Source organism: Vipera berus (genome assembly GCF_964194415.1).
Source record: "Vipera berus genome assembly, chromosome: 3".
Lineage (NCBI taxonomy): Eukaryota > Metazoa > Chordata > Lepidosauria > Squamata > Viperidae > Vipera > Vipera berus.
The window spans coordinates 117,649,520-117,672,272 of NC_138204.1; the positions used below are offsets into that span (position 1 = coordinate 117,649,520).

The 22,753-nt window shown below is 40.7% G+C and overlaps 1 protein-coding gene across 1 annotated transcript in view; it reads left to right on the forward strand.

Annotated features, from left to right (window-relative positions):
• The window catches only part of LOC308665426 (carboxyl-terminal PDZ ligand of neuronal nitric oxide synthase protein-like), an 86,177-nt gene extending 66,584 nt beyond the window's left edge, over positions 1-19,593 (forward strand). Inside the window, 2 exon segments of the mRNA XM_081323442.1 lie at positions 10,361-10,658; positions 13,183-19,593. Of these exon segments, the coding sequence (XP_081179568.1) occupies positions 10,361-10,658; positions 13,183-13,648 (764 nt within the window). The 3' untranslated portion in view covers positions 13,649-19,593.
• The last annotated feature ends 3,160 nt before the right edge of the window (positions 19,594-22,753 follow it).

The window sequence follows — 22,753 nt, forward strand, 5'->3', positions numbered from 1 at the left end:
TCTTCCAGTACTTGAAGGGTTGTCACAGAGAAGCAGTGGCGTAGCGTGGGTTGCAGCACCCGGGGCAAGCACCCGGCCGCTGCACTGTCCCTCCCCCAGATAGTCCCTCGCTCTCTCTCCGCACCGCCCGCACGCCTGGCACACACACCCCTCCACAGTGGGCGGCGACCCGGCGGCTCGGATCGGATTCGCACAGCCAGCACTGCAGTGAAAGAGAGTGAGTGAGCCAGGCAGGGGCAGAGAGCTGCGAGTGCGAGCGCGCCCCCCCCAGATGTTGCGCCCGGTGCGGCCGCCCCCCCTGCACCCCCCACGCTACGCCACTGCAGAGAAGACAGGGTCAACCTATTCTCCAAAGCACCCAAAGACAGGACCAAAAAATAAGAAGTGGAAGATCATTAGAGATCCAATCTAAAACTAAGGAGAAATTTCCTGATAGTGAGAACAGTTAATCAGTGGATCAGCTTACCTCCAGAAGTTGTCACTGGAGGTTTTTAAGAAGTGATTGGATAGTCACTTGTCTGGATTTATATAGCATCTCCTGCTTGAGCAGGGTATTGGACTAGAAGACCTCCAAGGTGTCTTCCAATCCTATTATTCTATATTTAAAGTTCTGAACTATCTCTGTGCAAAGAAAGTGGAAATTTAATTTGTACTGGATAGTGTGAAATATTCCAATTTATGCTCCTGTATATAATTATGATTGGCAGTCAATGGCAGTGGTGGCCCTTTCCTTATTCCTACTTTTACCATTGGCGGTACCTCAAACTGAAACTGGGATTTGTTAGGGGTCCATGATAGAGAACCATATACGTATTCTTTTCATTTTTCTTTTTATCTTTATCTTTATTAGACTTATTTATTTATTTATTTATTTATTTAATTAAATTTCTATACCGCCCTTCTCCTGTAGGACTCAGGGTGGTTCACAAGGTTTTTAAAATAACAATACAACAATTACAAAAATTAAGAACAGTTAAAATGATTACATTTAGACCTTGAATAAATATAAAACCCCAATTAAAATCCAATTAAAACCCCAATTAATACTCTCAGTCCAGGCCAGAAAGCTCAAAGAGCCAAGTCTTCAGGTCCCGGCGGAATGAGCGAAGGTCAGGGGCAGTCCTAAGCTCTACGGGCAGCTGGTTCCAAAGGGCAGGCACACGCAAAGAGAAGGCCCTCCCCCTGGGTATTATCCGCCGGCAATCTTTTACCAGCAGTACCCTGAGAAGACCCTCCCTGTGGGAGCGCACAGGACAAAGGGAGCTTGATGCCTTTCAAAAATTGTCAAACAAATTCTGTTTTGCTTTCCTGTTTTCATTTGTCAGCTGTGTCATTATTTCATTCACAAAGCATCTCCTAAGCTTAAAGAATTATTACCCCCAGACTTTCTAATTGGAGTAGCTTTGGTAGCAATGGGAAGTCAGAGATAATATTTGTCTGGGCATTTTATATGTTCCCAGAATCAGCAGATGCTGGTTATAGGATGTGTGGCCAAATGCAACTCAGGTGAGGAATGCAGAAAAACAAGTAACTTCACCGGATGGTGGGTGGCTTCAAACATTCAGCAGATGCCCGCTGTGCTTTTCCGTTAAGCTAATTATAATATTATGTGTTGATATTACTGAGAACTCTTAAAGCGAATTATGGACGAGATCACTTGCAATGCAGTTTCTGAATATACCCTGGGTTTCCAGGCTTCCTGGAGCAGCCCTGGATTCTAAGGAAATTGTAGAGTTTGAAGAGTGTAGTAGCTGACACAGGGACAAGAATAGAAGTGTTCCTGGCTGTAAGGGCTTGTACCCGTGGCAATGGACATTGTCCTGCCTAACTTGAAATGGATACCTTTGAAGAAAACTCAGATGACAATAAAGCATTTCCTTTATGTTGTAGTGTGTGTGTGAGGGGTGGGTGTGTTCTCCTTCCCCTCTAAACTCCCCTTGCTTTCCTCTGAATGTCTACTTTCAGAGATCCAGGCCCATTCAGGTAAAATCCTACGGTAATGGCCCAGGAACAAGCTGAATGCCCACATGTTCCTTTCCTGACTCCCCCTTTCTTGCCTGGTATGTAACTTCAGCAAAGCTTCTTTGTTTTTAAATTAGTTCCCCGTGGAGCCCAAAATTTACCCTGTTCTGGGAAGAACACTTAAATCACTATATATCAGAGGAATATATCAAATCAAATCAGCTTTATTGTGGCTTCACATGAATGGGAAGTAGAGAGAACATAGCATAGCCCATTCCTACATTGCTAAAGCAGGATCAGAGAAGCCATAAATCAAGGCCTATTCTTAATCCATCAGTTAGATTTTCAGGAATGCAACTCAGGGAGAAAGTGCCTTCTAAATGAATTAGGTGGGTGACTTATTTCCCCACTGTTATTTTTTATCCTGCAAATCTAGTTGAAAGGTAGAAAGAGAGCAGTGTGGCCTCTTTGGTGTCTGACAGCCATGGCCAAAGTAGTGGGAGAGGGCTGTTGCTATCCCTCAGGCTGGGTCCTATGGTGAAAAATTAATCTCAGGGCTGTGCTAAGGACATAGTCAAGGCAAGGAAGTGAGTGGTGAGGAACAGGAAGTGAATGTTGAGAAATGGAAAGAGCATATATAGATCCAAGTGGAAAGAAAGCAAGTAGGATGTGGAGATGGAACACTAAGATGATGAGGCTGCAAGTGGCGAAAGCTAGAGCAGTCGAAGCAGCAGTAGCAGCAGCATCCTCAGCAATGGTACTCACAGCTACATGAGGTGAACATATTATGTAAAAAAAACACCATCAGATCCACTTAGCAGAGTCCATCTCTAGCAGGCTATGAATATTACTTAGGGGTAGCCCCAACCACCCACTTGGAAATCCAGAACTGAATCCCTAGGAGTGACTCAGGTTGTCTGTCTGATCACCTAATATTAGTGTATTTTTCTACTTCATATATTTTCTTCAGAAAGCTCCTCTGTATTTCTGTACCTCTTGTGTTCTTTTGCTAGCTCAGTGGTTATTATGGAATTACTTTTTCTGTAAGTGCACTTAAGCCCAGGGTGGTGGTTTTGGCTTTTGGCTTTTGCTAAATAAACCTTCCTTATTTCTAAAGCAAAATTGTTGTTTCTGCTTTCTTTGCTTCCTTTACTTTCTCTGTTCTTTGCAAACTTGTATTTTTTTTACATTTTGTGAATTGTGAAAAAAGACAGGTGATATGTTCAAGGTTCCTGAAAATCCGCAGCTGAAACATCTTCTGTAGAGAAAAGCTGCATGGGAATCAATGGCTAATGTTGTCAATAGACAAGCCAATAAGAAATATCAGTTCCTGTATCTCTCCTATAAAGCAGCTTTCGTTCACACAAAAAACTTTGTACAGGAACCCGCTGCACCAAGACGCAGTTGCTAAGAGTGGCAGGTCAGATTTCATGAAATGGTGGTAACCAGATCCATATGATCACTCTTGTCATGTTAACCTGGAAATCCTCCTGGGGCACCTCAATCCATTCAAACTGATTGATTCCTTTCTTGTATCACAGGCGAAAGCTTCCCCATCCCTTTCAAGACTCAAGTATCCAGAAAGATATTGAGGCTCAAAGCTATTTATAATGTTCCAGTAGATTAATTCCACTAGACGGTAACATCTTGTGTTAGGTTTTTCTGAATTAATCTCAAATGCAAGCATCTATGACAAAATTTGGGGTGGGAACTAATTTGTTCTGAAACGCTGATACATTCCCCCTATTCTATGAAAACCACTTAATGTCACTATCACAGAGAATAAATATTTCTTTGTGACAAAGCACACAACAGGATACAGTAGAAGAGCAACAGAGAATGTATAAGAGGCTAGAATAATGTAGCTGGATGGATTAACTGAATGTTAACATACAACATATACATACAACATTTTAACAGAAGTTGATGTTCAGTGCATCATTTGGAACCTGTTGACTTCCCATGACAGGAAGTACCCAGCTTTCACTTCTTCCTTAGTGGGGAAATGCAAGAGAAATGATCGTGGCCAGTACTTTTGAAGTGATTCTGAGAAATGAGGCTCTACAATGTAGTCATGCAAGATCTCTTGGGAATGCACTTAGGGAGCTTCTAAAGCTCTTTGGTGGCTACATAGCAGTTATTCCTGTATAACTGAAGACAGAGGTTTCTGTGCTTAGACACACAATAAATCAGGAACTGAATCCTTTTCTGCTCATAAAAGATATCAATTAAACATGCAGGAAAAGAGAATGATGCTTTCTTTTACTTTTTCTAAAAAATCATTTTAATTAATCATTTGCTCCAATATTTCAAATGCTTAAATCTTGAGGGGGTTTTTTTGCAACATACAAGAGAAATAACACAGGGGGAAAAATATTCTGAAAATTCACTTGCGTTATTGATATATTTGTTATAAACTGCAGTGAACTCTCATGTTTTCAAAGCAAGTTATCCTTTCATGGTTCCTAGAAAGAAGTTAAATATGCAAAGTGCTGTTAAAAAGATGAGAAATAAGGATCAAGCAGAAATACCCCCAAAAATGTTTCAAGAGCTGTTACTATATGCTACTTTTCAATGAAACACAGGTTATGGTTCTTATTTTCAGGCAATCATTTCAGAATAGGAATATTATAAAATTCTTACTAAATACTTCCAGTTTAGCATCTGAAGATATATGAAAATGTAAACAATGTTAATATTCAAATGCCAAGATTATCCATAACTCTCCATCTTTACAATATATTTAAACAATCTTCTTTGATCATGCATGTAATTACTTTTACTTTATGTTTAAATCAGGGGTCTGTAACCTTGACAACTTTAAGATTTGTGGACTTCAGTTCCCAGAATTCCTCAGCTATGCTGGCTGAGTAATTCTGGGAATTAAAATCCACAAGTCTTAAAGTTGTCAAGGTTGCAGCCCCTGGTTTAAATGCTGGAAAAATCTAAACCTCTGTCAGTATAGAAGCCTTCTTCCGTAATAGTTTCAAAAAAACTTTACAGGCTCAATTCTCAGTAATAAGCAAGCTGAACAGAATACAAAATGCTCCCAGATAAACATAGTTATTTTGAATTGGTGCTTCCTACAGCAACCCTATAAAGGAGTGGACAAGTATACTCATGATTTTTAAATGTCTTGATTGGACCAAGTCCTGAAGTAGAGGTATAAGATCTTTTTCAAATGCATCATTAAATATACATTGTCTACACTTTATTAGTTTCTATTTTCCTTCAGCAAAATATGTTCACCACCAATAGGTTTGCCATATAAAGTGAGTCTTTTGAAATTTTGCAAAGATCCAAAATGTATAGTTAGCAATAAAACTGGGTACATTGCATAGGGTGTTTAATCTTAATTTATCTTACCAAACTTTTTTTAAATTCCAGGTAGTATTAATGTGATACATAAGATCACTCACTATGTTTTGCTTTTCCACTCTTAAAAACAGCAAGAAATGTAATGTGTTGTTTAACTGCTTTCCTCTCACATCTCTTATGTAATAATTTCTTTAAAAATTTGTACAAAATGGAGAAGAAATCAAAGAACTTGCTAGCCTAAACAATGTAACAAATTCACCTTCAGGCACCCATCTCTTGTTTCCTGTGCTTTGTGCGGAAAAATGTCATATGCAGCCTCTTCTAGGGGTGTGGAATGCAACGTTTATCTGCTGAAACTAGAATTTTGGCTTCTGACTCAGTCTGCTAGGCTGTGGAAGAGAATCAAAGCTTGTTGGGTTTTTTGTTTCCTGAAAGTGAGTGAGTGCATAGAAGAAAAATGAGGGAGCTTTACTTGGATCTGTTGAAGGATTTGTAAATTCGTTCCTCATATTTGCAACTACATAGACATTAGGACCTTTTTAAAGGAAAAATTAAATATATAGTCTTAATTATTCTACTGACATAGTCTTTTTCTCTCCTTCAATTTTTTTATTTTCAAGCTCTGGCTATGTTCACACACTATATTAAGCCATAAACTAATCATACAGGCTAAGTTAATGAAACACTCTTAAGTTACAAAACAAAGTAAAACAAGGATATCATGCAGTACAAATGCAACCGTTTACTCATCCAGAGACGTATTTGTGGGAATACCGTCTCTGATCTGAGCTTTATCCTTTTGTTTAGGTTCCTGAAATATATTCTCAGCCCACTTCTGAGATTGCAATTTTGTTTATTATTTGCAGTCTGGGCATTCCTCCAATCCCATCTGCTAATAGGGCCTGCATTACAAGCTACCAATGACCTGGCTCAACTTTCGCTGGAGAAGGAGCATTATGTTTTATCACAAGGTGACCTTTTGGCAACTGAGCCATCAGATTCAGCTTTTGTTATAAAACAAGTAATACGGCAAGTAATCCAAGTGGGTGATTCTCTGCAATGTTGCTGGAGAGCATTTAATAGAAGTAATTAGGGAAGCTGTTCATAAAATTATAGTGGAAAGGTAGAAGGGAAATATCATATGAACACTTAGGGAACTGGGTGTGTCTAGCTAGCCTAACAAAGAGATGAATTAGGGGTGACACAATAACTGTGTTTGAATACTGGAGCAGTTATAGAGATGAGGAGGTTGACTTATTCTCCAAAGCGCATGAGGGCAGGACAAAAAGCAATGGGTGGAAGTTTGTGAGAGAGAAATCCAACCTGGAACATAGGAGAAACTTCCTGACAATAAGAACGATTAATCAATGGAACGGCTTACCTCCCAGAGTTCTGGATGCTCCATCACTGGAGATTTTCATGAAAAAATTCGACAGCCATTTTTCCAGGATGCAATAAACTCTCCTGCTTTGGACAGGGGGTTAAACTAGAAATCCTCCAAGGTCCTTTTCAGCCATAGGATTCTATGGTGGTAGATAAATCTAGAGGGAGCTGATCCAGTGACCCGCAAGGCATCTGCCAAGTTTGTACCTGAAGATAACATGAACAATACTTTCAGTGAAAGCAAATTTAAAGAAAACTGAAAATAATAACGGCAGGATCAGGCTTAGAGGGATGCTAGTAAGCTCTATGTGTAGAAATTCAAGATTTTGAGAACAGAAGCCTATTTGAATGCATTTGGATAAGGATAGAAAGAGAGAGAAGCAAAATTGGCCTTTGAGAGATTACACAGACCACCTTTGTATGCAACATTTTGCAAATTACTCAGGCAACTGGAAAACATGGATGATTCTTTCCTAATAAGGATGATAAGCCTTTCAGAGAAGTGGGCTTTAATAATAAGTGATTTCAAATATTTTGAAATCTGCTGGAATTTTAATTCTACAAAAAAAATAGATCAGCCAACAATGCTTCAGATCAGGGCTCTTCAAACTTGGCCCTTTTATGACTTCAACTCTCAGAATTCCTCAGTTAGCATGTCCACAAGTCATAAAAGGGCCAAGTTTGAAGAGCCCTGCTTCAGATTGTCATTGGAACTTTATCATTTAGAATGTAAAAGGTAATAAAATTCTTCATTTTAGGCAGAATGGTTTATACACACGCATGATAAATAAACAAGGATACTTACTGTCCTATACTTAATTTTGACTTAAAAGAAATATGTTGATGAAGAGATGTAATAGAATGTAGTAGGCTGGATTCCCAGGAAGGAAAGGATGTATTCCAGAGGAATAAGAAGCAGCTCAGACCAGATATTTTGTGTGAGAGAAAGAGAGTGAAGACAGTTTTCCTCCCTAACAGTTCTCAGAGAATATGGTAGATTTAGATAGAATGCTTCATTTTGGCAAAATGCTGTCTATGGGAGTGGAACAATGAAGAAATCACATGACTTTCTTGGTTTTTTGGCCTGACAAGTGTCAAGTGAAGAAATTGGAACTATGAAAATTCAGTCTAATCTGCCATGTAGTTTGAATTATAGAAAGGTCATATGGTGGAGTGGTTGCTTCCCAAAAGAGATCTATGGAAAAGGTAAGCAACCTGAGCCATGACAGGTGGGAGAAGGGTATGGGACCCAGCGGGGCGAGAAGTGGAGCACAGGTTGCCTCAGAGGATGGGGGAGACCTGGGACAGACCATGTGTGAGCTGGGGAGGTGCTGCAATGCTAGGCCTGGGCCTACCTCAACCCTGAGGCACCGCTTGCTCCACTTAACTGCAACAGGGAGAGCTGTGATTGAGATTGAGTGCCTTGTTTAATGACCATCACAAATTGCAACCATAATGGGCAAACTTCATTATACTCGGAAACTGAGGATTACCTATAAGCCTTTAAGATGTACTAACTTCAATTATCTTCTTCACTGTCCTTCAAATATTCTTCCAATTCCCACCCACTCCCTTTTTTTCTTCAACTGTCTGGTTTACTTGTAATATTCCATATCCACTATGCTCCTTAATAAGTAGAGTCTTTCAACATTACTGCATAGATAAAGGGTATGATTCATTAGTGGGGGGGTTTTTTGTTTTGTTTTTTTTGTATTCCTATTTGGGGTTTTAGTTCTGCTTGAGTCCAGTCAATATTCCAGTGGTGTAACTAATGATTGGAATTGCCCAGTTTATTAATTGCCTTAAGCTTTCATCCTTAAGCTTGGACTTTAAGATTTTCTTCACTCTCATGATATGTTCACTTCCAGCTTTCTTCTTGACTTCAGTGTGCTTGATGTTGTCAGCTTGAAGGATGCCCAAGTATTTGTAATAATCATCTTCATCCATATATTTCCATAGGGTATCGTGATTCTTTCAGTTTTCAATATTTTTTCCTTCTTGATTGTAGGGTGGCAGATTTATACAGTCCAAATCCATGGCAATATCTTGGTTGTATTGAGTAGTATTCTATTTCAGATGTTTTTCCAGATCATCCATATAAAGGAGATAAGATAGCCTGGCAGATATTTTTTACATTTGGTAGCCATAGCCTGACTTGTTACTGTTGTAGACAGAGGATTCAGTGCTGTGACAAACATAAGTAATGTTAGTGAATCTCCTTGAAAGATTCCTCTCTTGATATTAACCTTTCCCAGTGTGTTACCACTGACCAACAACTGTGAATTCCATTGTGTTATTTAAGTTTGTGCAAAGCTCCTAATAGTTCTACTGACTCCTGTTATTTCTTGGTACTTGATTATCCAGTTATGTGGCAGGGAGACAAATGTCTTCTTGTAATCAATCCAAGCTACATTCAAGTCCCTTTTCTTGCAGTTTTCCAAAATCATCTTGTCAGTTAGGAGCTGATTTTTTGTTCTTCCTCTGTTTGAGCAATTTCCTTTCTGCTCAGGTATAAAGCACTTGTTTTCAACCAGATGTTGTTGGACTGCATTAATTACAACACCAGTTAGCAATTTGAAAGTTGTTGGTGAACAGGTAACAGGATTGTAGTTGCCTGGTGCTGCTCATTTTGCTGGATCTTCCATTATCACATAGGTTTTACCAGATATTAACCAATTTCACCTCCTTGCAGTATATTGACTTATATGGCAGTTCTGGTTGCCATCATTAGTGAATCATCTGCAGTTGTTAAGTGCAATGTCATGAGACCACACTTGCAACTTCTTTCTTGCTTTCCCAATGACTTTGCTTATTGGAAATTGCCTGTGAAAATCACAAATGGTGATCATGTGACCGTGGGACACTGCAACCATCGTAAAGGTGCCAGAAATATGGAAACTTTTGCTTCTCCTAATTTCTGTTTCTTAAGAACCAAAATACAGATTTTTCTATCTTGAATTTTCAGCTTTGGGCTTTTCCAGTCAGTATAAAGAACGGTGTTTCAGTGAACCATTGCAAGAAACCCAGCATTTTTTTTCTTTATTCCTTCAGATATGGTCAAATTCTCTGTCTCATTTGACAGACAAATCTCAAATTCCTTTCCTGCCTCAAAGCTATCCTGAAGATGTATCGATTGTAAATAAAACATGATCATTAATGCTGATCAATTAGTTACCGTACTACTTTTATGTTAATTTGCTTATTTTTTTCTACATGGCAGAAAATTCCTAAATCAAGATGAAAGAAACCGAGTTGCTGCAGAGGACCAGATCTATGAAATACAGTTCTTTCTTTGCCTCACAAGGCTCTCACTTAGGGGAGGGTCTTTCCTCTTTTGTTTTAGGATAAATTGGATCAGTGTTATGAGGGAATTCCAAGTTTAAAAATATTCACTAAAGTTGGGTTTTCCAAATAGCACTTAGCAGGAAAATGAATTAAGAACTAGGGGAGGAGCAAGAAATAATAATAATAATAAAAATACCAGCTTTGCATGAAGTCCAACTTTCCTCGGTAAATATGAAAGTTGATTTTAATTTAGCACAGCAGATCAAAAAGAAAAAGAAAGTAAGTTGAGATTTTTCCACATTTTTGCAACAGGTACCAACCTGAATTCCATTGCTGCTTCCATTGTTCTCTTGAATAATATCTCTGCCTGGCACCTCTCCTTATTTACAGAGGTATTCTCTTTCTTTTTTAGTTGACCAAAGTATGTTTGAGAATTCAAATACTACCCTGGCACCAAAGTTGCCCATTGTCAAATCTGCCTTCCGCTCCTCCACTGGTACAAATCTGCGAGGGCAGCCAGAGTGGAAAACTGGCGGTCAACATCTAAAAAACCTCAGCATGTCTGTTGGTGCAAAAGTCAGTGATTTCCTGCGGAGGAAAGAGCCCACCAACCACAGCATCTTTGGGGTAACAGAAGTCAATGAGCGTGCAGAGGCAGCCCTCCCTTTCACACAAGGCACACTGCTGGGAGGTCAGGACCAGGCAAATAGGTAAGTGGCTCTATGAGGTTTGTTAGCAGTTATTTTTTCATCTTTCCCAGATCTGGGGTACATCAGCAGGGGCAAAATAAAATAATTTTAAAAAAGCAATCATTTCTTCCTGGTTCTCTGCCACTAACTAATCTAACCACAGTCTTACCTTTGCTAAGAGAGGAAGAAGAGGAGAAGATTCAGGTAAATGATTCAGTTCACATTTCACTCCTTCGAGATGAGGTTAAAAATTAAAAGAAAGAGATATTGCTGTAAGCCAAGCCAGAGGTCTTGAAAGGCAAATAACTTTATTATAACAAGTCCAAAGCTGAGGGGGACTTCAGACTGATGAAATAAATATTCAAGAGCATATCTTTAAACCTAAATTCCTCTGTTCATTTTCCTGTGCAAGTACTACTTGCAATGAAGAGACTGGGTTTCTGATGCAGAGTATATCACCAATAAATAAATAAAAGCCCTGTTTTCTGTCTTAGGCATTGCTAAGTATGTAGCAATGTACGTAGATGGTACGTAGATGGTATATACGTTGCCAGTGTGTATATAGTATTTCCCCTCCCCCTAAAACAAACGTTTCTCTGGAACTTAAACCAAGGTTCATTCATTTAATTATTCTGGGGAGGTGGTGTGAGTGAAATTGAAAGCCAAAAAAAAGAAAAAAGCATTTATCTCCTTGGTTTTAGCGCATGCATTCCTTGGAGGAATATGTACAGAGAGGTGAAGCAAGCCACGGTTAAAAGAGGAAAGAGATGTTTGCGCCCAAGCAGAAGGTGCAAACAGTTGAAGTTTCAAACTATCAGGCAGCCCAGCAAGGATGCAATCAAACATAAGTTGCTTTGATGGTGGTGGCTTGGACAAGAAGGAAATCACAATTGGGTTTTGATGGAAGAAATTTGGAAAGGGGGATGTTGCTAACTTTTTCAAGTAAATGGGCACTAGGACTACTGTGTGGAAGTTTTGGAAGATGCTTTCTCTAGAAACATGAAGAAGATGTCTTATTTAGATAACTTCTCTACTTCCTGAAGGTAAAATGTTCCAGTTGTCAAAGTATTGACTGTTTCTTGGTTGCCAAAAAAAAGCTTTTAGTAAGTCTTGTAAAGTTTCTTGTGAAAAAGCTATTGATAATCAAACCTATAACCTGAGATTAATTACAAAAGGATAGTTATTAGTTTATTAGAAGCACATTGATTTGTGCTTCTTAGATTGTAAGCCGCCCTGAGACTTCGGAGAAGGGCGGGATATAAATGGGATTAAAAAAAATAAAAAATGAAAAAATATCAATTGCAAGACAAGAATAGATACTTTATTAATTGGTCATGACAAAAATATAAAACAAAAATAAAATACAGAATCTAATTTCAGGGTAAAATAGATAAAAGAAAAACCCAGTAATACATACATGTTTTATATATATGTATTTTACATTCTTTATACACAAGCATAATCAATCAGCATTCAGAGAAATACATTACCTTTACAGGATACCTTAATTTGAGTGATATAATGGGTTCTTAGATCAACTTCCTTATATAAACTTAGCAGTTCTGCTCACAATATATAGGTTAGAGCCCAGGAGGAAATAGGACAATTTGCAAGTCATATTTCAGTGGGCTGTTCTTTCCACTAGGGATGTTGTATCTAAACCTAAGAGGGGCATATAGTTGACAATCATGAGCAATATCTTTGGTGGCTGGCTCACTACATATACAGATCCTCTCATGATATGGCAGGTGGTAGAAGAGCCCATATTTAGCCATGAAATCCAACAACTCAAATCTGGGGCTAGAATAGGTTCACTGACAGGTATTTTTCAAATTGAAAAATAATTTTGTTCTTAGTCAACCAACTTACCTAATTTTGCCAATAACTCCATGTCAGTTTGACCTCTGATATTTAGGACTCTTAACAATTTCCCTTGCTTGGGAGGCAGAATAAATACTGGATGGAAGGGAGACAAGGAGATGTTTTTGCTCAAGTAAAAGTTTTAACATAATACTGTATTTCCCCGATATATGTACAATTCTGCAGCCAAAGGTAATGCCTCTGCAGCTGAGAATGAAACTCCAGATTGACGTGCTCCCCCAGCCTGCATTTCACCATCAGAGGCCTTCCGGAAAGGCCTCTGCACCCGAGAACTGAGTACAGATTGAATCTGTAGCTGAGTTCTTGGCTGCAGAGGCCGTTCCGGAAAGCCTCTGACAGCAAAATGCCGTAAAAGTGGGTCAGTGAGGTGAGGTGAAGCGAGGCAAGTGTCGATTCATGGGAGGCCTGGCTGCAATGCTAAGCAGATAAGGGGTGCATGGAGCAGCTCCTCTGCCCACCCCCACCCTAGCTTGATTTGAAGGTGTGTTCCTCACCCCCAAACTAGGGCTTATTTTGGGGGAAGGTCTTACTTTTGGGGAAACACAGCACTGCCCTGTTCACCGCCCTGAGTCCTCCGGGAGAAGGGCGGTATATAAATTAAATTAATAAATAATAAATAATAAATAAATAAACTTCTCTTAATGAATCTTTCCTGAACTTTTAGGCAGACATCAACAACTGTAATTCCAAGGCTTAATCCACCCCCACTGAGTACCAAAAAGCGTACTCCAAGAGCTCTGAAAACCACTCAAGATCTGCTGATTGCTTCCGAACCACAGATGAAGACTACAGAAATCTTACTTCCTGAGGAACTCCGGGAACTTCAGTGCCCACCCACTAATACAGAGGCAGCTTTTAGAGAAATTAATTCATTGACCCAGGGGAAAGTTGGAACCAGCAATAGGGTATTTGATGTGCCTGATCTCATTCATAAGAAGAATACGGAGCCCAAACAAAGTGCAATTCACGGTATACCTTCTTCTACTCTCCCAGAAAATGTGGCTCTTAGACTTGAGTTAAGTGCTGGTAAACGCATTCCTGAACACCAAAGCTGTAAGATGCCTTCAGAAGCAAAGATACCAACCTTAGAAGGTGAAAGTCATAGCCCAGACTTGTTGTCTTTTGAGTAAAACTGTCTTTTATTTGCAGCAGTGCCTCACTTTTATTGCCAAAATGATCATTGTAGCAGTTTTTTTAATGAAAACTTTCTGAGCCAGGTGTTGGAATTGACCCTATATTCCCTGAAAGCAGCTTTCTATTCTCAGGAAGTGGTGGCAGGAAGCATCTTGAGGAAAAAGTGGGTCTCTTTTCCAACAGATTTCTTGCATTCAGCTAGCCATAGGAATGCATTCTGCATGCTATTTCTGCTGTAGTCCCTTGTGTGGACAGCGTCAACAATTATAATCTGCACAACCTGAATGTGAGAATTTTCAGTGGTGAAACTGCAACCCAATTAGAACATTCTTGATATATTCTTCAAATGCACTTTTAGATATCTGTAGTAGGATGGAAATTATTTGAAATTGCCTTGCACGAGCAGAACAAAAATGCAGCAGTACTTCACGTAAGACTCTCTATGCTGATTTATGATCACTAACAGATGAATCTTGTTTCAAAATTTCATAAGAGTGTTAACTCAAAGTACAATTCAAAGTCAAAGCATTATTTTTTGAGAGAGGCGAGAGGAGGGGAATGCATTCTGGTCCAAAAATTAGGTTGTGTTCACTTCAGTTTCCCTGGATGTTTCCCATGAATGTATTTCTTTAGCCATTGCTCTGATTGCCATGAGTGGAGAGGTTTTGGGCTCCTGCTATGTATAAAACAGCTTCATTAACAAATCTTTTAATTCCTGAGGATGAAAAATGCCAACAAAATCTCTGCATAGTCATGTTCCTCAGAAGCAGGAAGAAACTCAATATGAGCCTTACCTTACTTAGATCAAAACTTCCCTTCACTGTTTCGGCTGGTTTGGACTTTATAAATGTGATTAAATTCCATCCAAAAATCTAGGTGGAGTTCTGTCTATTCAGGTACCAAGGGATCTTTACTTTTTTGCTTTTCTCAAAAAGCATAGCAAAAAAACTAGACGTGAACCAAGATGAAGAAACTCTTATAGAGCAATATGATGCTTGAGTTCTCCCTTTGCCTGCCATCCATGTGTCTGTCAGGAAGAACAATCTTTGCTAGTGATGCCTTCCTTCCAGTCCATCATATAACCCTTCAGCCCTTCATATCTGTATCACTTGCTATTTATGCTCAATAGTGGGCATTTGAAACCAAAGAATAGGGTTGATAAAGTGAGCACACTATACTAAAATTAATCTGTTCTTGACTATCTGTACACCTGGGAGATACTGTCTTTCCTGCTCAGGATTAGATTGTTAATGAATCTTTCCAGTGCATTTTTTTCTATATACATCTATAACTTAACGGCATGAATATCTATCTAATTGTATTCCTTGAACATGTCAGTTAAATGGTATCAATCTCATATAGGAACTTCCAAATTCGAAAAGCAACATAATTCCTCATATTATTTTCAATATTGGAGTCAGCTGGGAATCTAGCTATTTTTGCAAGTTTACTTCTGTTACTACTCAAATTCTTGTCTGTTTTTTCTCACAAGAATTTTTATTGAAACAAATATGCATGATATCTAAAAGTCAGTAAATTTCCTTTTCTGCTCACCCAAAGTGAAAATTTTAACATTTGAGATTTCTATGGCATTTCTTGGTTTCAGTAGGTTTAAAGTGTGAAATCTATTTCAACTGTCAGTTATTGTCAAGTATTCCTTTTGATTGTATATTATTTCACCAGTGCTATACACAATAATTTATTCTGTATCAACTTATTGGATGGTGGTATATACCAACTGGCTTTCAAAATGTCTGATAGGCCACAGTGGATTCTTTGGAAGCATTTCTTCTTCTTCTTATATGTACAGTAAGCCTCCATGAAATACTGTTTGCTAACTATTATACTGACCTTCTATGATTTAGCCGCAAAAGAATATGGACTGTTTTTGTAGACACCCTCTGTTTATGATGCATCATGCTGAATTTAGAAGTGGCTTCATGTAAACTGAGCTCCAAGGTAAGTCCAAATCATTAGCTGTAAGTAGAGATTCCTGGATAGTTTCACTAAAATGAAAAGTGCTGATGGAAAGAAGGGAACTTAGAAAGACATCCTGACATTGCAATGCATGTCAGAGCCTTGGTGGAGCAGGGGGCTAATGCCTCCTTAAGTAACACCAGCTGCCTGCAATTAGTGCAGGTTCGCATCCCACCAGGCTCAAGGTTGACTCAGCCTTCCATCCTTCCGAGGTAGGTAAAATGAGGACCCAGATTGTTGGGGGCAATTAAGCTGACTTTGTAATAATGCCGCTTGGGGTGTGTGTGAAAGCCCTAATAAGCAGGCATATACATAGAATGAAGGCTACTGCTAAGCTTGTAAGCCGCCCTGAGTCTTCGGAGAAGGGCGGGATATAAATGGAATTAAAATAAATAAAAATAAATAAATGTTAGTTTTTAACGGCACAATCAGACACTAAATAGTACTGATTACTGTGAAAAATCAGTTACTGAAATAAAATACCACTAAATGTCAAATAGGGACATTGGTTGCTTGAAGTATATATCTTCAGCAATGATTGTGAAAAACAATTATGAATTTTTTTTAAAAGAAAATTCATTTTTGCTATGTTTCATGCTCTTAAAGCCTGGCAGAAATTCAGCAGATGAAGTTTTTTCTAGTATTGCTGCTAGTTTATCAAAGAAATTCTTGAATCATTCTTCTTGAATCATTACTACAAAGCACATAGCCTTTGCTGGAAGGGCGGGGAGCCAATTCCTATACAGAAACTAAAATCACAGTGAAATCGAAGTGTGTGTTCTGAGCCATCCATTCAGCTCCCACTCAACTCTAATCAGCACCGGAAGGCCATCTGCTCTCATGACATAAAATATCAATATGATGATGATACTTGATTTACTTCTCACCCTTGGGCCAAACAGGAGATCCTGTTTAAATGTTGTCTAGATGTTTGGAGCTTAATTAGGTGTGGATGAGGAGGACCGGGGTTGAGGCTTAATTCCAGCAAGATAGATTGATCTTGGTGTGTAAGTCTCCCATTCCCAATTCCAGAAACGCTCTGACTTCAATTCTGCATCCAGCATTGCTCTGAAAGGGATTAGCCATAACTTTATAGTTCCTACTCAAGGAGTGAGCAACGAATAAGTGCAACAGTTACAACTCCTCCTAGAATGAAAAGTTTTGCTTGCAATCATTTTTGGTATTAATCACCTTTCTACTGGACCTTTGCACTTTTCTTGGAGAATTTTGAAAACACAACTGATGAGGCAACCCAAATAGTCACAAGCATTTCTCATTGCATCTGTGTAACTGCTGCTGCCATTAATTATCAGTTGGCCTCTGGGTGTGGTTCAAGTTGTGGGTTGTCACTTTTAATGCCCTTCATGCTTCAGGGTCTGGATATCTGCCTTTTCCCAATAACATCATCCTGCCTAAGAAGATCAAGTAGGTGATGCACTCTTCATGTCCTCTTGCTCAGGGAATGTCACCTTGAGAAGCCACAGAAACATGACTTCTCTATTGCTGTCATCTTTCCATGGAACAGCACGTCCAGACCTTTTAATTTTCTTTTTGGCATTCAGGATGTCTACAATTTAAGTAGGCCCAGGGGTTTGAATGATTGTTTCCTCAAGTAATTTAAAGTTATTATTTTGCTGATTGTGTTTTATTCCTGGGCTTTATGTTGATTATTACATTCATTACATTGTATGGCTGTTTACTGTCTATTGTTTTGCTTTTATCCCAACTTATGAAGGGGGAATTCTGCATAGTTCATAGTTGACTGTGACTGGAACAATCTATTTTATTCCTAGCCTATAAACAAAGTGTGTCAAGGAGAGACCCAACCTAGAACTAAAGAGACATCCCCTGTCAGAACAATTAATCATTGGAAAGTTTTGCCTCCAGAACTTGTGGGTGCTCCATCACTGGAGGCTTTTAAGAAGAGATTGGACAGCCATTTGTCCAGAATGGTATAGGGTCTCCTGCTTGAGCAGGGGGTTGGACCAGAAGACTTCCAAGGTCCATATGTAAATATATATAGATAAGATAAGCAAGCCAAGGCTGCAATTTATAGGTGGTCCTTATTACCACAATTGGGATTGGAATTTCCATTGCTAAGCAATGTGGTCATAAAGTGAGACATTATAGGACCGTATCAACTAATGACAGGAACCCTAGCCCTCCCCGTTGCTATCATTAGCTGAAAATAGTGGGTTGTTAAATGACTACCCACTGGAATCTGAGCCATTCTGAACTTGGCTTCTTCGATTCCCCTCACTCACCTATCTCTGCCCGTTGGCTGCCCTGCACCTGCTTTGTGGGGCGACAAGCAGCCCCAGACCTACATGGCTCTGGGACTGCTTGCCATGCCCTGGGAAGCCAGAGCCGTCACTCTACTGCTCTCCTGCCTCAGCTGACCTTCACTCTTTTCTTGCTCTGTTGCTGACAAGGCCTGCCCACCTTGGCTTCACCAAAAAAAGAAAGACAAACCCTAAAAGCAGCCCCTGAGCCATGGTGCGTCAAAATACTCTTTTGCAAAAAGCTCCTGGAGCAAAGCAAACAATTCGCTACACAAAGTTCCCCAGGCTGGCTCAACAGCGTACCACAAATAAGAATAACTACCCAATGTGGAAGATCGGAAATGGTTTTGCCCATTGTGAAAGTGCCGGGGGATAGCTCAGCTTCTGTAGCAAATGCTTCCTACATATGGCTCCCTCAGCCTTCAAAAAGCTTCTGAGGTCTTTCAAAGTAATACGAGAATATAGACACCTGCCATTCTTCAAATAGCACTCCACATTCCCAATGCTTTGGCAAGCCTCAGGAGCTTCCCAAAGGCAGTTTAGCTTTCCAAATACGTAAGGAGCCATGTGTAGGAAATGTTCTCCACAGAAGCTAGAATACGTGGGATAGCATATCTGAAAAGAAAACAGCAAAGGCAATAAGGCATTTCTGCTTCAACTACGGTGGCTGAATGCAAAAGATGAAAGATCGGTGCAGAAAGAGAAGGCAACTAGGTCAACAAAAGTTTGGCTTCCCGGCTGCTTTGACTTGCCGGGACAGCTGAGGTTTCGCACTGTACTGCACCCAGAGGCTGCTTGCCACCCCACAAGGCAGGGATCAGGGCAGCCAAAGGGAGAGGGGAAATAGGCAGATGGGGGAATTGATGTATCCCTGTTGCATTTATATGCAGACAGCTAGCTGAGCTCCCAACTTTTGATCATGTGACTACACGAGTATTTGCAATGATTGTAACTTTGGACATGGGTCATAAGTCCATTTTTTCCCCCAGCAGTGTTGTAACTTTGAGTAGTCGCTGAAGAAATGACTCATCATAAAGTACGGACTCTTGATAAATTTCTTAAGAAGACCATCTACTGAAGTATGCACATTTACTAATCCTGAAATCGAACCCCATTTTAACAAGATATTGGGTGCTTCTGTAGAAAATGTATAATGTACTTACTTTTTTAGAATATGCCCAGTAATTATTGTGACTCTATTGCCTCCCGTGGTTTGCTGTGCCTCTCAGTGGGGAAGAAAGGGAACAGTGGTGCTATTGCACTCACGCCCTTCTTCACAACTTTCTAGAGACATTTCTCTGGCTGCTGATTATGTGAAGAAATACTGGATGACATAGGCCAGGGGTAGGCAACCTCGGCTCTTTTATGACTCATGGACTTCAACTCCCAGAATTCCTGAGTCAGGAATTCTGGGAGTTGAAGTCCATGAGTCATAAAAGAGCCGAGGTTGCCTATCCCTGACATAGGCCTTTAGTCTGATCCTGCAGGATTTGTATGTTGATACATAGAAACTTAAAGACAAATTCACTGTTTTAATGAAGGAGCACCTGCAATAGAAGTAGCAACTAAAGTCATACTTTTTAAAATAATGATTTAAACCTTTTTAGTTATATAATCTAAGTTAGTAAAGGAATATATGCAGGTTTTGTCTAATTATTCAGATTGCACAATAAAAGCATTTATTGCACCTTAGCATTGTTGTGATTTATAATAAGCTACGATTCAGAATCTACCGTATATCTAAAAAAGAGACCGAGGGGGAACAGGACCCTGCTGACCAGATCCTGAAGCAGGCAATGCACTTCACGGTGGAAGCATTTCGGGACCTTAAAGTCTGAGCGATGGAGGGGGAGAGGTGAGGAGCAGCTTGAAGAAGCTATGGGAGGCAAGAGCGAGTCAGTGACTGCCAAAAGTGCAGCAGGAGTGGCTGGTTCTACTGAGACACAGCTGCCCCTCAATGGGCTGGACCTCTAAGGAGTAAACGCTCCCCAAGCAGCCAGGGGAAGAGCCCCGCCACCTGAACCTGAACCCGAACTGAAGCTGGTCCCCCTCAGGGTGAAATTCAAGTTCCCTTCGTCCAGTGCGCTCCCACAGGGAGGGTCTTCTCAGGGTGCCACCGGTAAGAGATTGCCGGCGGGTAACACCCAGGGATAGGGCCTTCTCAGTGGGGGCACCTGCCCTTTGGAACCAGCTGCCAGTGGAGCTGAGGACTGCCCCCGACCTCCGTTCATTCCGCCGGGGCCCGAAGACCTGGCTCTTCGAGCTCTCTGGCCCAGGCTGAGGATTAATCTTATTTTAACTGGGGTTTTATTTATGCAGGGACAAATATAATTTTTTTAAATTTGTTTTTAACTTTTGTATCTTGGTTTTTAATCACCCTGTAAACCGCCCTGAGTCCTTCGGTATATAAATGTAATAAAATAAAATAAAATAAATAAATATAAATGTAATAAAATAAATAAATAAATAAATAAATAAATAATTCAACAGGGATCCCCAGCAACTGGGATTCTTCCTCACTCACATTCTCACCTACATGCAAGTGTACAGGAGGACCCTCCTCAGTGAGGAAGCTACAGTCAGGATCGTCACCCTGGCTCTGGAAGATGCCGCAGCCTGTTGGATGGTGACCCTGCACAACTCCAATGCTCCAGAGCTAAGGAGGTTCAATTGCTTCATGTTGGCCTTGAGGCGGCACTTTGAAGACCACCTGGCCAATCAAAAGGTGCGAGACCGCATAAAAACAGCCAGGCAAGGGCGCCGCCCCATAGCCGAATACACAGAGGAGTTCTGGGACCTGGCGTACTGCCTCAACTGGCCTGAGGACATCCTGGTTTCCAGGACGGACTCAATGATGACCCGTACAATGCCTGCATTGCCTACAGAACCCTGGTCTGCCTACACAACTGGTGCATCCTGGCTGAAGAAGCAGAGATCAACCAGAACCACAACCCATACTGGTCAGGGAAAACTTGGAAGAGGTCTCCCACAGAAGAGAAAGGAGAGGCAGCCAAATCCATGGTAGCTCAACTGCACTCAACAGCCTGCTTTAAATGTGGTAAAGAGGGCCATCGCACTCTAGAGTGCCGCACAAAAACCCCTGTCAAGAAGGAAGACTGGCTGTCTGGAGGGAAACCAATGAGACCTGCTCAATGCCCAACAGACTCAGCCCTGAAAAGCATTGAGGTTGTGGCATTCTATGCAGCCCCAAAATCAGGAGGGGGAACTCCAACCCCACAGGATGATGAGCTGGGGATGCCTGAGAGCGACTACGATGATGACCCCTTGGTAAGTGGGCCGACCGCACCAATCATGTTGCCCACAAGACTGTTCATCTTGGGCAAGGAAGAAAGGGTGGCCCTAAATGCCCTAAGGCTGCACCGGGTGCCTGATCAGCCCAACCTTGGTAAGGATACTGGGGGTCCAATTAAGGAGGTTAAAAAACCCCATCACATTTTGTCAACTCAATGGGTCTGTCACAGAGAACTTCCCGGCCAGCTTCAACACCGAACCCCTGGGCTTAACCTTAGGGAGCCATTCCAAGACTCTAACCTTCATAGTGGCACCTGGAATGGCCCCTTGTCCTAGGATTGACCTGGTTGAAAAAGTGGAACCCAAGGATAGATTGGTGGGCAGCTTGAAGCTCCCAAAGAAACCTAAACCATTCACAGTTGGGGATCAAGTATACCTATCACTAGATTCCTGCAGTCCTTGCAACCATCAAAGAAACTAGGACCAAAATATGTAGGGTTGTTTCTGGTTAAACGCATAATAAACCCAGTTACAGTAGAACTGGCTCTCCCTAAGGCCCTTTTGGCTTCTTTCTGTCCCTTGCCCATTCTTTTGGAACCAAGCTAATGTTTTAAATGAGCAAAGGAAAGCGAGTTGCAAGCCTGGGGTTGTTCATTCCTTCCTTTCCTGTCTTCACGAAACAACCAAGGGTGACTTCCAGATTTCTCTGTGCTCTTTGGAAAGCGGGGAAAATTTAATTTTCACTATTTTACTCATGCATTAGGAGGGGCCATGGAATTTACACCTTAAAGGATACTGACGGCTGAGCAGTCTTCTATAATTGCAAGTCTAATAGCCCACCAATAGACTTCTGCAGCACCCAGCAGCTCTTGGTAGAAATCTAAATAGTAGCCTAGAATGGAAGGGAGCATTCCCAGATGAGCCTGTAAGCAGCCTTCTCATCTCACCCTTTGGTGGTCACCTGACTTCGCTTCTGCCTCCATCGTTTTGTGTGTTCTTGTGTATCTATTTTTATTTTTTATTTTTTTACTGGAAGTGACTAGAGTACTTCGGAAATTCCTGGCAAGGTTTTGTAAGTGATTTGCATGAGAGTGACTGGCCCAAGGTCAAACTTAGCTGACTTTGTACCTAAGGTTTCCCAGTTTATATCCTATGCCTCCTTAACTGTGTTCTGCTGGATGTCATGTAATGGCTGGCACACTATAGTAGCAGTCACACGTTTTGCGGTTGTTATTGAATGCTGCCTGCTTAAAGGAAAAGCAGCATTTTATTAAGCCAGCTTAATATATATATACATATATACATATATACATACATACATACATATATAAAAAATCCAGAGCATGTTTGTGCCTTCTCCGTTGCTCCTCGTGTAAAACTACGCATATTCACCGAAACTTTCCAAAGTAGGCCGCTCGTGCATACGTTTGTCTCCACCTCGACTCGGCTGGCCATTTAGCCGATACCTTGGAGCCTGCAAGTAATGTTACGGAGGGAAGTCCTTGGGTGTTCTCCAAATTCGGTTGCACGCTTGCAGCTGTTTCGTTACCCAACTGGGTAACTTCTACGTGCCCTGGAGAAAGCACCAAG